This window comes from Sminthopsis crassicaudata, chromosome 2, assembly GCF_048593235.1.
Source record: "Sminthopsis crassicaudata isolate SCR6 chromosome 2, ASM4859323v1, whole genome shotgun sequence".
Classification (NCBI taxonomy): Eukaryota; Metazoa; Chordata; class Mammalia; order Dasyuromorphia; family Dasyuridae; genus Sminthopsis; species Sminthopsis crassicaudata.
Genome location: NC_133618.1, coordinates 163,652,494 through 163,667,763, shown reverse-complemented (window position 1 = coordinate 163,667,763; position 15,270 = coordinate 163,652,494). Strand labels below are relative to the sequence as shown.

The following is a 15,270-nucleotide window of genomic DNA, read 5'->3' as shown; positions in this document are numbered from 1 at the left end:
TTCAATGTTCTATTGAAGGAAAACCAAGTTTTGAGTAAATTGAATTGCAACAGGAGTCTTAGAGAAAAAAAAATATCATGTCTGTAAAGCCAGTAGAGATTTCTGAAAGCTAAACCTTAGTGATGGCTCACAATATAAGTAATTTTCCATTTCCCCAAAGGAAGCAGGGGTAATTGTTGCTACCTCAGATGGGCACTGTTTGGGGCTTTCAAAATCCCTTATAAGAAAAGAAATTCTATGTACTTCTGAAAAGGAAAGAAATTGAACTGTGTTGGTGCCCCCTCTCCCCTCCAAAAGCACAGTGCTCAGCCCTTGATTTGATGATAAATCACATATGGACTGGTCTGCAATTTGTTTTTAAGTACTATATTTCTGAAATCAGAAAATCAAGACCAGAAAATACATCAGCACAGGTGAACTGCTGTCTTGCAAGATAGGTTATGTCAAGAGATAGAAAGGAATAGGATTTCCTATTTCTATGAAGAAAACTTAGCTTTAATTTTTCCCCCCTTTTATTGTGGAGATTCTCTTGAAGTAATATAGAAAGTTATGTGTGTGGTTTTTATTATGTACAACTGCCGGTTTCAGTTCTATTCAGAGGAAAATCTCGACACTTGAAAAATGAAGCCCAACGTTAGAATTGTTAATGTCATTCCAAGGTTCGAAGGCACTAGCGGCAGAAGCAACAAGTCTTGGAATGGCCAGGAAAGATTAAGACAGTCAAGCAATAACCGAGACTCAAAGCAGTCAAGGCAAGGGTTAATGATCTTGCAAATGTCACAAGTCTAGAACAAATCAGGGATTAGAATAAAACAGAGAAAAGCCAATGAGTTTACACTTTCCAGTGGTCAAGAACAAGCTAGAGGTTAGAAATTTAACATCAACAAAGGTTTGAAAGAGCATCAGGACAGTTAAGAAATCCAGCATTCAGGAGGTCAGATATAATGTTTCTTGGTCACTACCAATCAGTATAATCTGACCTTAGTTATAGCCCCAGAAAGACCATGACATTGGACATAATTAATTCAATACAATTCAGTTCAACAAAGGAAGGGAATAAACATTAGAAAATATGGTCTCATTTGATCCTTAGCAACTTTGAGAAGGAACTAGTGTTATTGCCCCATTTTACAGTGGGAGAAACTAAGGAAAACAAAAGTATTAATACATGACCAGAGTCATAGAGCCAGTAAGTATCTAAGGCCACATTTGAACTCAGATCTTCCTGACCCAGGTTCAGTGCTGTATCCACCGTACCACTTTGCTGCCTCAGAAAGTATTTATGAAGCACCTACAAGTATACAAGGGGTTAACACACCAAGGTAAAAATGGTAAAGTGCATGCCTTCAAGGAGCTTTCTGGAAACATACAAAACATATAAACCACCCCCCCCCAAATAATCTATATGGAGACCATCAAGAACAATTTGGCTAGAACATGGGAGGGATGATGGGGAGCAATATGTAATCATCCTGAAAAGACAGATCTGATCAAGAGTGTGAGGACTGAAGAGGATATGTGGTTTTACCCTAAACAAATAGGGAACCACTAAAAACTCCTTGGCAAGGAGAGTGACAAAGGTACCAAATTTTAAGTCTTGCTTTTGACTCATTACACCCCATCCCTTGGATTTTCTCACAAAAAAGTGATTTTACCTGAGCACTTAGATGACAGCCTAGCAAAACTGTGGGTCACTGGTATCATTTGTATATTTTTGTATGATTTGCTTTTTTGTACTTGACTTCAGACTGGCCCTTGAAATAAATTTGGTCATTCTAATCCCAACTTTACTTGTAAAGACTATAATTATCTAGGACTTGGCACTCTGATAATCTTGTGACTTTACCTTGTAAAATAAAAATTAGGTAGTTCAATCTGTGACCTGAATTTTTAAGAGAGGAAAAATGGCCTAGAGTGTTACTGTACCCTTATAGCATGGAGACAGTTACTCTGTATTTAAGCTTAAGATAGAAATTAAGGTCATACCACTAGTGCCCAATAGAATCAATCCATACAATGCCTCCATTTCGGAAATATTTTTTCTTTAATTAATCTTCCCTATTTCCCCATGGATTTGACAGCTCTCGCTATGTAAATGGAATAGAGAGTGACTAAATGAGCCTATGAAAAATAGGAAAACAACACTGCAGTCATGAGCACAGATATCTTTCCACTGAACGAGACTATCTTGGTCATGAGAGCTAGTTATCAAAGCTGTTGCTGTGTCACCTTTAGAACTATATCTAGAACCAGGGTTGCAGATGAGTTTGGACAGACCCATCAGGGGCGAAGGGAGAGGTGGCTGTAGCCTTGCACCTATAGGGGGAATCAAAAATCCAGGTGATTAAGGCATAAGCGCATGTGCTAACTGGGGATTTCTGTTTCAGAAGTCACATCATCATCACCTTGACTGCATCCACCTGCTTATTTAGATGCCAGACCCTCTATTCTGAAATATCCCTATTAAATTAGAAACAAGACTATCAGAAATTAGTAACATTAGGCTCATAATTGAAATTTATAATGAAGTACCCCACTAAAGGTATCCATTAGTAATGCCAACCAGACAGCACCAGATTCTAACCCGTGGGTGACCAGAGCTGAACAAAGCAGGCTAGAGACAGGAGAATCAGGAATCAAACAGGTTTAATTTCAAAGTGAGGGAAATGCTTTGCAAGTAAGGACACATGTGCCCGAGCCCTGCCCCTCGTGGGGAGACCCGAGGCAATGTGGGGAGAGCTTAATAATGATACCATTGGCTGCACAGTGAGCTATAGCCCCGATGATGGGAGCTAACGGCAACAATATGACAAGTTTAATTCATACCAGAACTCGGCTACTTGTCCAGTGCTTGTCAGAGCTTATAGAACACCTGGTGCTGGTCAAAGCAATACAATTATGTGATTTTGCCAGCTGGTGAGATCATCCAGAGGGTGAGCAAAAAGGATTATTGCTCTGCCAAGCTCAGGGCACAGCCTGTTTGCTGGATCTTAGCTCAGGTGTCTCCTAATAAGGGAACACTAACTTTTGATAGAGCTCTTTGGAGCAAAGGGATCATCTGCAAGAGTTTCCAGTCCTTGCCTCTGTACCCCACCTTTGTTATTGACTGGAATTTTGAGTTTTAGAGCACAAGTCGGGGTTTCAGAACTGACTCTATCACTAAGCTGTCTGTGTAACTTCTGACAACAATAATAGTAATCATAGTAATCACACACAGACATAGACACTTACCCAGGGCATTTGAAAAAATTGCAAAGTACTTTACTTGCATTACCCTACAATGGCTTTGTGAGGAAGGTCCTGCAGACGTAATTATCCTCTATTATAGAGGGGGAAACTAAGGTTCAGAGTTCAACTGATTTCCCCAGAGTCACAGAGCTTATAAGCTTCCTAGGCAGGATTTGGACCAAGTTCCTCCTGATTCCGGGTATAATATACTATTAATTACATCTGTTTTCCACATCTGGGTGATCACTGACTGTTCAAGATTTGATGATGATGAATGAAGTCTGTGTCCTTACTATCTACTAGAGGAAACCCAAGACCAGGGTAGGGTGATATATGCCAAACACCATTTCCAAACATCTGCCTCAAGTGACTTCAAATTCCCCCTGGCCTGGTAGTCTGACGTATTTGCTTAATGCACTTGTCTCAGAAGCCTCTCACAGTTCTCACGTACCCTTACCTCTGTGGGGAGCTGAGCCTGGAAAGACATCGAATGGCCTGACCTCAATGAGCTCAAAAGACCCCAACACTGGTATCTATGGCAAGAGCTTCGTGGGCACCAGCTAAGTGGGCTTTAGTTTAATATCTGGTATGTTCTGAAAACTTCCCCTAGTAGGAAAATATCCTCATTTTTTTCTTTGATGCTGGAAGAGCTTATGCTAAAGAGGCAGAGAGCAGAAATGGAATTAACTTAGCTGAGCTGAATGTACTTACTTCTAGTTCAAGGGCTGTGGTGGCCTCCCTTACAAATCTATGAGTTATTACTCAAATCCAGATTTCTTTAAGGGTATGTATTTCCAGTATTTTGATCACAGACAAGGGGAAAGTATTAGCTTTCATTAGTGGTTCAAATATTCCCCAAAGATTTCCTATTTAAGAAAATATGATGTACACAAAGACAAAACTGATTGAAATAATTAAGGAAATATATAATTAAGGATTTATGGTATTAAATTATTGTTTGAATAAAGAGCTAGACATAAAATCATGCAGGATTTCAGTACAAACAAGAGTTTTCTACCCCTACTCCCCCTCTTTTCTGGTGCCTTAAGGGTGTTACAAAAACTTTTGAGAGTGGAGTTTAGTTATTTCCTTAAGTAAGGTGCTTTCCCTAGGAGAGATTTCACATAAAGAACTATTGAAAAGTCCAAAACCTCTGCTACTCTCCTTATATAGTTTTAAAAAAAAAATAATTAGAGTTTTTTTAAGGACTTTTCGTGTGTGTGTGTGTGTGTGTGTGTGTGTGTAATAATATAGGTATAGCTATAGTTACAGCTATAGATATAATATCTCCCTATCTCCTCAAGAAGCCTGCTGTGTACAGATTTATCCAGTTTCTGGGCAGAGACAAAAGCTACAAAGGGAATGTGATGGGTTAAGAGGGAATTTTAGAGACACCCAATTTGTATGGTTCCTGCTGGAATAGCACTGATCAGAGACACTGGGCTTGGCAGCCACCTACAAAGAGAGGTCTCTACATAGTCCTCCCATTCCTGCCAGACCCTGGGAGGAGAGGATATATAATAAGAAGGAATGGGAATTAGACATTTAATTGGGGGGCCTGAAAAAGGAAGGGAGAGGGAGAAGCCAGACTCAGAGAATGCAATAATTGCACTGAGGGGGAAAAATTCCAAATCTATTTCATCAGACCCAGGAACACCTGGGATGGTATGAATAGCTGCCACTACCCCCAGAAGGGCCAGCCCCGTCTGTCAGAATATACTGGAGAGATACAGCCAGCCTACTATACACCTAGGAAAGGCAGAAGTAGCCATGTTAAAGATGAAGACTGAAAAGGTCATCCACTCATCCATGTTTATGCCTAATATTTTGATCTCTCTGGCTATTTAGCAGCAGAGAAGTAAAATATGTTTTCAATAGACATTCATTAAATAGTTATCTTTAGATCAACTACATCCAAAGCATCATGTTAGGTATAGTGAAAATCAGCATCATTTAGTGAAACAAACACTGGTATTATTCTTATGCACACGTTACTACTGAGTAATTTTGTGTCCTTAGGCAAGTTGTTTCATTTTACTGAATCTTAGTGTCCATATCTATAAAAAACTAATAATAATAATATTTTACAAGCTTAGAAGATTGAAGACTAAGTGAATGTTAAAGTACATTATAAATAATAAAGTTCTGTGCAAGTACTAGTTATTATTACACAAAAATGTGCAACAGAGTACCTAACCTCAAGAATCCTACTAAAGATTGATACAAATAACTATTTCAAAAAGTAGAAGATAAAAAGTGCTATACAATAGTACCAGGTGATATGGAAGTTTTGAGGAGAGAGACAATTTTTAGGTAGGGCTGGAAGGGACATGGGGAAGAAGGAAAAGGAAATGAGGAAGGCTTCAAGGAGGTGATTGCATTTGAACTTGGCCTTGACGAATAGGTGGAAATTGGAGCTAGAGAGGAAAGGAATGTGTATGTAGAATGTCCCAAAGAAATGAGGAAGAAAAAGTGATGGGGAGAGACAAACAACTTTTATCCAGATGTTTTGGTATCCTTCTAGGTATAACCTAAGCCCATACAAGTGATTACTGAATCTAACCACAAGGATGGAACCTAAAACACAAGGATGTATTTTACAAACTATAAGGTACTGTGAATAAAGGCTTATGCATCTTCTTAAATATGAAGAGGGAGGATTGCCACATTCTTTAGACCCTAGAAAGGCAACTTGTGCAGCATGAAGATAACAGAAATGAGCAAGTTTTTCCATATAAAGTTCTGATTCCTTTGAGATACATACTCTTTGCTTTTCATCTCCCATCAGAGAAGTATGGAGTTTTGATCAGAGTGGATGCTATCCAATAAACAGATGGAGAGGTATTTTGCCAATGTTTGGGTGTTCTGCAGAAACTTGTAGCTTTGGTTCTGCTGTTGCCCAGTTATCCTGTGTCTAATTTAACTTCGGAGATATGGTTGAGGATATCCACTTAGAAAATTGAAAGGTGCCTGAATAATAAAAGGAGAGGCTGATTATTCATCATATGGGGTGGGGATAGGTATAGTAGTATCTGAGATTATATGGGAGGGAACAAAAAAAGGCAAACTTCTGATAGTTTCAAACTGTGCATGATAGTAGGATTGTTAGATAGTTAATTGAATTGAACAAGCATTTGTTAAGCACCTAGGAAGCATAAAGCATTGTGCTAGGCTCTAGAATCTTTAAAGTTTAAAACAAAATTATCTATTCCTTTGAAGAGTTTACATTCTAGTGGGTGATAAAGAACTGTATTCAATATGAATAAAATCAAATTAGACCTTTCAAAGTAGAACCATCTTTAAATTAAACCAATATTTATAATACCTCTTTGAACCCAAATGAAAACAATGGCTGTGGATGTCTGAGATAATATTAGCAAAACTAGGAGATTCTCCAAGATCTCTACACACATGCCTAAGAGGGAAAAATGAAAGTGTTTTTGATGGAGGAGACAGTACAGGTTAGGAATCAAAAGAGGTGCTGACATATTGTTGGGGCAGCAAGCAGATAGAATTGTAGTATTCTTCCCTTACCAGAAAAAAAGAAAACAACAACAACAACAACAAAAAAAAAAAAAAAAAAACCAAAAAAATTTCTTTCTATTATATAATTAAACGGGGCCAATTTCAGCCAGCCACTTGAACATCAGATGGACTCATGTGCCAGATTTGAAAAGAAAAAAAAATAAGCTCAAGACAAGCTTTAACTAAGATTTATGTCAGAAAATGTATTTTTTCTAGGAAATGTATAATTGTATATTCATGCTCACTTAATTCTGTCCTGTGAACAGCCTTATATCTATTTACCTCGGGCATGTAGAAAAGACTCAGTTTCATATGTTTCTGTGTACAGTTTTCTTCCAAGAACTGGTTAAAAAAAATAATAAATATGAAAGAGAGAAAAAAGAAAAGAAAATGTGTGGGAGGTTTCATTTTCAAGTCTGTGAGGATTCCATCCAAAATGTGAGTTAATAATGTTTTGTGTCTCAGCAAAAGCAAATTATACAACAGCTCGTCTTAAAGAAAGGGAAGGATTATCTTTGGCCTGAGAGTTGGCACAAACAGTTCTCAGAGAAGAGCCAGTTATCCTAGACTAGGCAGCTGGCACATAGAGAATGGGCCCAGAATTCAACAGAGGTGAGCTATTCACCTCCTGATCTTTAATAATATTGACAGAACTGCACTTTATAAGTTTTCAATGATCTGATAGGAAATCATAGTCCCTTAAGTGTGATTCATCACCATCTTTGAGCTCTTGTGTACTTTCCATGTCATGTATCACCTTTATAAGGCCCCATTGGAATTCACTGGGGATTGGGATGACTGGTGTGGAAATATTCCAAATAGGTCAATGAGATTAAGGTAGTGATTCATTAAAAAATAAAAATCACTGTAATTTTTAGACTAGATTTTATAATGCAAATATTTAAACAAATCAGAAGGAATATGTATATGCATATACATATGTATATATATGTACGTATACATATATAATATAAAGTATTATATAAAGCAGAGGTAAGAAACTGGTTTTTGTTCTGCCAAGGGCCATTTGGATGTTAATAAGATCATACAACGTTGTCAAATTATAGAACTCAAGCAGTGGGAGGTTGTTGTACCTACCTTTAGCTCATCATCACCTGCAGTTGCCTTGAAAAATGATTTTATCTCACAGGCTGGATGTTCTCCTACCCCTTACATAAAGGTTTTATTGTTGTTGTTGTTGCTCCATTCTGTAATCTACAGGTAACTATAAATTGATATCCCTAGCTCCACTATATCTGATGAGCTCCAACCTGGCATTTCCAATTACTTTCAAGTTATTTAGATCTGATTGTCCTATTCTCAAATCAAATTCAGTCTAACTAACATTATCCTCCCTTGACTCCTTAACAAACATCTTCTTCCTCCTGACTTCCCTAATTTTGTTTATGATAGAACTAGTCTTTCCTTGACCAGCTCAAAACGCCTTTTACTCCTTCCCATCCTCTGCTACCCAACTCACAGTCTTATCAATCCTTTCTTTCCATCGCTAATTTGTTGCTCAATCATTTCAGTCATATTCAATTCCTTGGAACTTTATTTGGATTTTTCTTGGCAAAGATATCAGGGTGGTTTGCAATTTCCTTCTCCAGTTCGTTTAATAGATCAGGAAACTGAGGAGAACAGACAAGGTTAAGTGACTTGCCCAGAGTCACACATTTTGTAAGTATATGAAGCTGTATTTGAACTCAGGAAGATAAGTGTTCCTGATTCCAAGTGCAGAACTTTAGCCACTATGACACCTAGCTTCCCCTTCCATTCTTACTACCACCATCTCAATTCAGAGCTTCTCACCAGGTTTATTTCCTTAGCTTCCTATTAGTCTCAAGGTATCATTAGTACAAGGTATCATCTCCAGTACAACTTTGACAGTGACCAGATGAAATTTTCCTAAAATACTACTTTCATCATATTTCTACTTTCTTTTAAGCTTGTGGGAAAAAGTTCTAATCTATTGAATAAAATGCATTCCTTTTAGTCAAGAATTCAAAGAAGGCTTGGGGGAGGAGGTTAAAATTTGAGCTGAGCTTTGAACAATAACTGAAATTCCCCTAAGTAAAGATAGGATGTGGGGAAAAGATGAGGACATTCTAGGCCATATGCACCAAGACTAAGAAATGCAAGGCATTTTAAAAGAGGAGACAAAGGGTTGATTCCACATTATGATCCCTAACTACCTTCTGAGTTCCATCCTCCACTATGTCATTATATTAACTCTGCAACTTGAGCAATATAGTCTCTTCATGATCTCCCTCAAGTGCATTGTTCTTTCCTGATTTGGTGTTCTTCCCTTTTAGAATGCCTTCATCTTTCCCTCTAATCCCTACTCCCTTCCATGACTGAAAATAAAACTTATTTTTTACTTCCTCCATAAGGCCTTCCTTATTTACCTTAAATGGGAGAAAATTCTTCCTTGTCTAATTTTCTTTGGCTTTTATTAACTATGCTGCTCATATGACATTTTCACTTTCTGACTTATAAGTTATTTGTATTCATAGCTTGTCTTCCCAACTAGATAATTAGTTCTTATAGGAGCTTTTATTTTTAGCATTCCCCATGGAATATACTATAGTACTTTCTGCATAGTAGCCCCCCAATATTTGTAGAATAAAAGAATGCATGAACTACATTTTACCAAATCTAAGTTTAGGAAATACATTAGGGATCTTTGTGAAAAAAAATACATGGCAATTCAGTTTTGAGCTGATTATTCTGGGAAACTCCTTTGCCTTTTAATACTGTGCATAAACTGAACTGATCAACCAGTCCAACCTAGCAAATATCTCTTGAGCAGCTACTATACACAAGGCTTATTAGGTGGGAGGGAGCAAGATGAAGTGAATAAAATACATGCAAATTAATTTAATAGAAAAAATGCTTTTTCTTTGTTTCTGTGCATGTAGATGTATACAACCCAGCATGTGAAAGAAAGTAAATGAGATACAGAGTGCTCTGAAAGTTTGAAGGAATTTCTGGCCAGAGACATCTAAGAAGTCTAGTTGGAGGAAGTGAGGTTTGGGCTAAACTTACGTGAAGAAATGAAGCAACTTCACCCTTTATAGATTGAGAATAAGGAGTATAAAACAGGCATCTGTGCTGGAAGATTCGTATTCTGTCTTCTCCTTCTGTCAGCTGTAAAAAAAAAAAAAAAAATTAAAAATAAATAAATAAATAAATACAAATGTCTCTGTGGTCCAAAGCCATGAGGTATAGCTAACATGTTGGAGGACATTTGTGATCCCCCAAAAAGCTCTACTGTAGAAACTTGGCAAAATCTAATAAAATAAACTTCACCAGGGAGAAAATTTAAAATTTTTATTACAGCTTTTTATTGACAAAACATATGCATGGGAAATTTTTCAACATTGACCCTTGCAAAAACTTCTGTTCTAACTTTTCCCCTCCTTTCCTCCACCCCTTTCCCTAGATGGCAGGAAGCCCCATACATGTTAAATATGTTAAAGTATATGCTAAATACGATATATGTATACATATTTATACAGTTATTATCTTGGTGCACAAGAAAAATCAGATTTAAAAAGAAGGTAAAAACATCCTGAAGAAAAACAAAAATGCAAGCAAATAATAACAGAAAGAGTATAAATCATATGTTGTGGTCCACACTCATTTCCCAGTGTTCTTTCTCTGGGTGGTGCTAATTCTATTCATTACTGATCAATTGGAATTGATTTGGATCCTCTCATTGTTGAAGATAGCCACTTCCATAATAACTGAGCCTCATATTGTATTGTTGTTGAAGTATATCATGATCTCCTGGTGCTGCTCAGAAAATTTAAAATTTATATTTACATTAAAAAAATGTCCAAAATAGGGACGTTTATGTCAGTGGAGTCATCTTAGGAAGATTCAAGATACCTGTAGACTCCCAACTAAATATGAGTCAACAATATGCTTTTGTATCCAGATATTGTAACCAAGAAAATTAACAAAATCCTCAGCTGAATTAATTGAGGAATGGTGTTCAGTTGACCTTCTGTCACCAATATATGGGAGGACATGAACAGAAGTTTATAAGCTCATAGAACTAGAAAATTTCTCAAAGTTCATGCAGGTTAGCACCTTCATTTGACAGGTTAAGAAACTGAGGCAAAAGCAGGTTAAGGGGCTTGCCCAAGATCACAGTCTCAGTGTCAGAGGGAGTATCTGAATCTCGGACCTGTGACACCAGAGCCAATGTGCCTTATATTCCATTATGTTGCCTCTTTTGTGTCTTCTATCTTTACTATATCCATGATGACTCTGACTCTGTAATAGTTTATCAAAAATTGGAAAGAGAGAGGAAAAAACTGATTAAGGGAATATCCCATGGTGCCCGGATGTTATTCATCTTACCTAAGCTAGTTTCCCCAATGGTATCATTCTTTAACTCAGTATTATCTTAAAGCTCAGCACTTATACTTCCTCTGTCCTATATTTTCTTTATGTTTTTCTATTTGTTACACCCAAATTTTAAACATTAAAAATTGAATGATTCCAGTTACACAAATGAAAACAGTGAGGAATTAGTGGGGGGAAATTCCCACTAAAACCTTACCTTTGAAGGGAAAATTATCTCTTTGGGATTGTATCATGGCAAAAGGAGCCACACTCTTAAAAGGCTATAAATGTCAGTGTGAATAATGTTGAAGACTTGGATAAGAACAGTTTGAACTATAGCATAGTATCCCACAAGGGCCCCCTCTTATTCTCATTCCCATGTTTTCATTGACAGTCTATTCTTCCTCATTAGATGTGTGTTTGATCTCTATCCACCTAAGTTTGGATTCTGAATCTGGATAACAAACTTTGGTGGTCCTTGATATAGCATGTAGTTCATCATCTCTTACAATTAATGAGCTATAAGAGCATAGTAAATAATGACTTTATATAACATGAAATAATAGTTGCCTTGGGTATTTTGAGCTTATGGGTTAAGCTTGTGTACATGTTTTGTGTTCTACATTCTCCTTGTTTTCATTATTGTTGTCAAGGTAATTGGTTTGTTCAGTCATTTTGCTCCTGGCAGCCTCTTCATGATCCCATTTGAAATTTCCTTCTCAAAGGTACAGGAATGATATGCTGTTTCCTTTTCCCACTCATTTTACAAATGAGGGAACTGAGGCAAATGGAGTTAAATAACTAAACCAGGATCACACAGATAATAAATGTCTGAGGTTAGATTCAAACTCAGGTGTTCCTGACACCAGTCCTAACATTCTATTGTTGATTTACTCTTCTTTTATATCTTTACAGTTACAACTAAGGGAGGGTGAATGGGGCTATTCCTCAAGTTGCCAAAATTTAGAGTACTCTGGTACTGAATACAAACAATTGAGCATAACAGTTAGTTTAGCAAGAATAATTCAGACAGGAGCCACAATAAAGTTTGCTTTCATTCTCTGGAATTACACCAAGGTAAACTATTCCCTGTCCATTTTGATTCTTCCAACTGTATCAGTGACCTCAAATGTCCCAGCATCTCTAAGGACTCTCTCCTTCCAACCCTAACCAACGGAATTTTCCTTAAACAGTTAATTTGCAGGTACCTTTCATGCTTCTTGGGTAGCAAAATAATTATAACTCTGATCTTCCTACATAGTTTAGTAACTTGGCTAATTTTATTGAATTTAGAAAGCATCCCACTCTTAAAGTTAGCTGACACTTATTGCAAGAAAGAACTGTGATTGTTGCTTAGCATAACTAACACAGTCTAAGCTCCAGGCAAATTTCACAAGAAAGGCTTAAGGGGTCTTCCCACTTTTCATCAAATTTTTATAGATTTAAAAACTAGTTAACTACACTCTGTATTCATGAAAGCATCCTTTTTTTTCTCCCACTAGGGGACCAGCTTTCTTTATTGCTTTTGCTACCCCTTCCCTCTCTTTTCTCCAATAACCTATAGAAAGGTATGATAATCAAGGCTTTCTGCAGGACAATTGCAAATGGTAATTGAAAATGAAAGTGGCCCTGGATGTCCCGGCCTCCTTCCATTTCAGCTATTTTATCTCCTGCTAGGAACCCTGAAATTTCACCTCTTGCTTGTGTTCCCATCAGTGGCAATCAAAAAGGGGGGAAACTGGAATAAATGGGTTGTTGAGGCAGTTCTAGTTTTGATCAGATTCTGCTGTTCATGTGAAATGGACTCATTTCTCTGTGGCACTCAGTTTTATTGCACAGCAGGAAGGAGCCGTTTGGGATAATACCTGTTCCACATGCATGTCAGGATAAAGAATGACGCAATCCCATCCTCTCCTCTCAAGCATGCACACATGCATTTGCTTGGCCACCCAGGTAGGCAGTCAAATGAACTAAAATGAATATAGGTATAAACAGGGCTTTAAAGTCCTGGCAAGCCTACATATCTCAAAGACTGAGCCCCTCCACTAAGCTCACAGCAATCCAATGTGTTAAGGCTCTAATTGTTCTTTTTTTCTTCTTCTCTACAGCTATCTTAGCCCTAACCTCGCTTCTCCTATGAATTTTTGCCATGGGCAGTATGAAATATAACCTGTGACTTCTTACATGCTCTGTTATAAAATAATGAGGTGGAGAAGACAAAAACATGCAGCAGCCAATTTAAACATTTCCTGTTTTCTGTTTTGCTGCTTAGTGGTTTTTTCTCTCTTAAACTTATCTCTCTTCTTCTCCTTCCTTACTCATTTATTCATTTTCTTTTTTTTCCCCAGCTATTCCTATTCCTTTTTTTCCTGATAATGAGTTTAATTTAATTCCCAAGTATGATACCAAAAGAATTGGTGTATACCAAACCCACAGAAAATACTCGCAGAGAAGTCTTCACCATATAATAGCGACACAATTTTTAATATTGATAGTTTTCACAACCATGAAACAAACTCTTTGAGAAGACCAACTAGAGATACTTTCAGATCCCATCAAATGTTCTGTAGTTAGGTAGTTTGAAAAATAAAATTTCAACAAACCTATGTTGAAAAAAAAAATCACATTTAAAAATAATAGAAACTATGATGAATATTTGTGGAAGAAATGGTACAAAATATATCTTCCAGCAAATGTTTCCTAGAAAAGGCAATAGCCTTACATATAGCAAGACTAAGGAACGACAGATGAGTAGTTCAAGTGAGGATGAAATGTTCAGAGAAAATGGAAGCCAGTGTTGCTGGATCATAGAAAACATGAAGAGGAATAAGGTGAAACAGGAAAGTTAGGAAATATTCAGGTTATAAAGGACTTTACAAATCAGAAGATTTTATACTTTATCCAGAAGATCTTGTTATTTAATGGAGGAAAGTTAGGACATAGTCAGACTTGAATCTTAGGAAGATCAACTTGACAGCTGAATAAAGGATATATTGCAAGAAAGAGACTTAAATCCAAGTGACCAACCAGAAGGCTGTTGCAACAGTCCAGACATGAGGAGACATGTACCAGGTTGTCAAAGGAGAAAAGGAAAAGTATATAAGAGATGTCATGGAGATGTCAGGATTTTACAACTGACCAAATAGAGGAGGGAGACTTTGGAATAAAGAATGATCCTCAGGTTTTGGTTTAGATAAAAGGATGGTGGTACCCTCCACAGAAACAGGGACATTAAGGAAGAGGGCAGATATGGGGCTAAAAGGGAGGAGGAAGATATTAAGTTCAGTTTTAGATGTCTACAAGACATCTTGTTCAAGATGCCCAATTGTCCATTGGAAATGCAAAATTAGAGACCAACATCAAAGTTAGTGCTGAATAAGTAGATCTGGGAATAAATTCCAGAGATGATGATTGGATCTATGGGAGTTAATGAGATCATCAAGCCAAATAATATCTAAGTAAAAAAGAAGATGGTCCAAGACAAAGCTTTGCATAGATCCTACATAGTAAATTAGAGGATCATATATTTAGAGCTGATGGGGACCTTTGAAGTAATTGATCTAAGAACCCTCATTTTACAAATGAGGAAATCGAGGGACAGAGAGAATGATATGTCTAAGCTTACAAAGTTGACAAGGGTCTGAGGCAGATGGATTGACTTCTTCCTGATTACAAGACCCCTACATGTCTTTCATGGGTGAGTTTTTTCTATATTGTAATGGCTAGGGCAACAGACTTGTTGAGATAAGACCACAGATCTCTTGAAATTTTTAAGTATAAATATAATTGTTCAAATGATGCACTGGTTTACTTCATCTTGATGATTTATTAATAAGTTTGATGAGATGGGAATATATTTTATAGCTATTAAAAGTGAGATTATCAAAGCAGTGAAATTCTAAAAGATTTAGTCAGTCATTCAGTGACTCAATTGAATGGCCTGCCCTCCTGATTTCCATTCCACTGTCTTAATGTGTTTGACCATGTGTCTTTCTATATATATTTATATAATATTAAGTGTCAGGCCTTTGAAGAATTTATTTGGTAAAAAAAGTAGATCATGGGCCTCACTGCCACAATTTATTCTTTTGGAGGTTGTCATTTCCCAAGGCTAAATTAAGATGAAGAAAATAAAGTCAAAACATTTTTGCTTTACTATTA

The 15,270-nt window shown here is 37.0% G+C and overlaps 1 protein-coding gene across 4 annotated transcripts in view; it reads left to right on the top strand.

The window, feature by feature from the left end:
- Positions 1-15,270, top strand: part of MACROD2 (mono-ADP ribosylhydrolase 2) — a 2,172,380-nt gene that overhangs the window by 2,139,928 nt on the left and 17,182 nt on the right. The window contains exon 15 of one of the 4 annotated variants that reach the window (XM_074287832.1): positions 9,675-10,184. The exons of the other annotated variants lie outside the window; for them this stretch is intronic. Coding sequence (XP_074143933.1) covers positions 9,675-9,706 — 32 coding nt within the window. The 3' untranslated portion in view covers positions 9,707-10,184. Of the gene's footprint in view, positions 1-9,674; positions 10,185-15,270 lie in introns of those variants that run through there. 4 annotated transcript variants of the gene reach the window in all.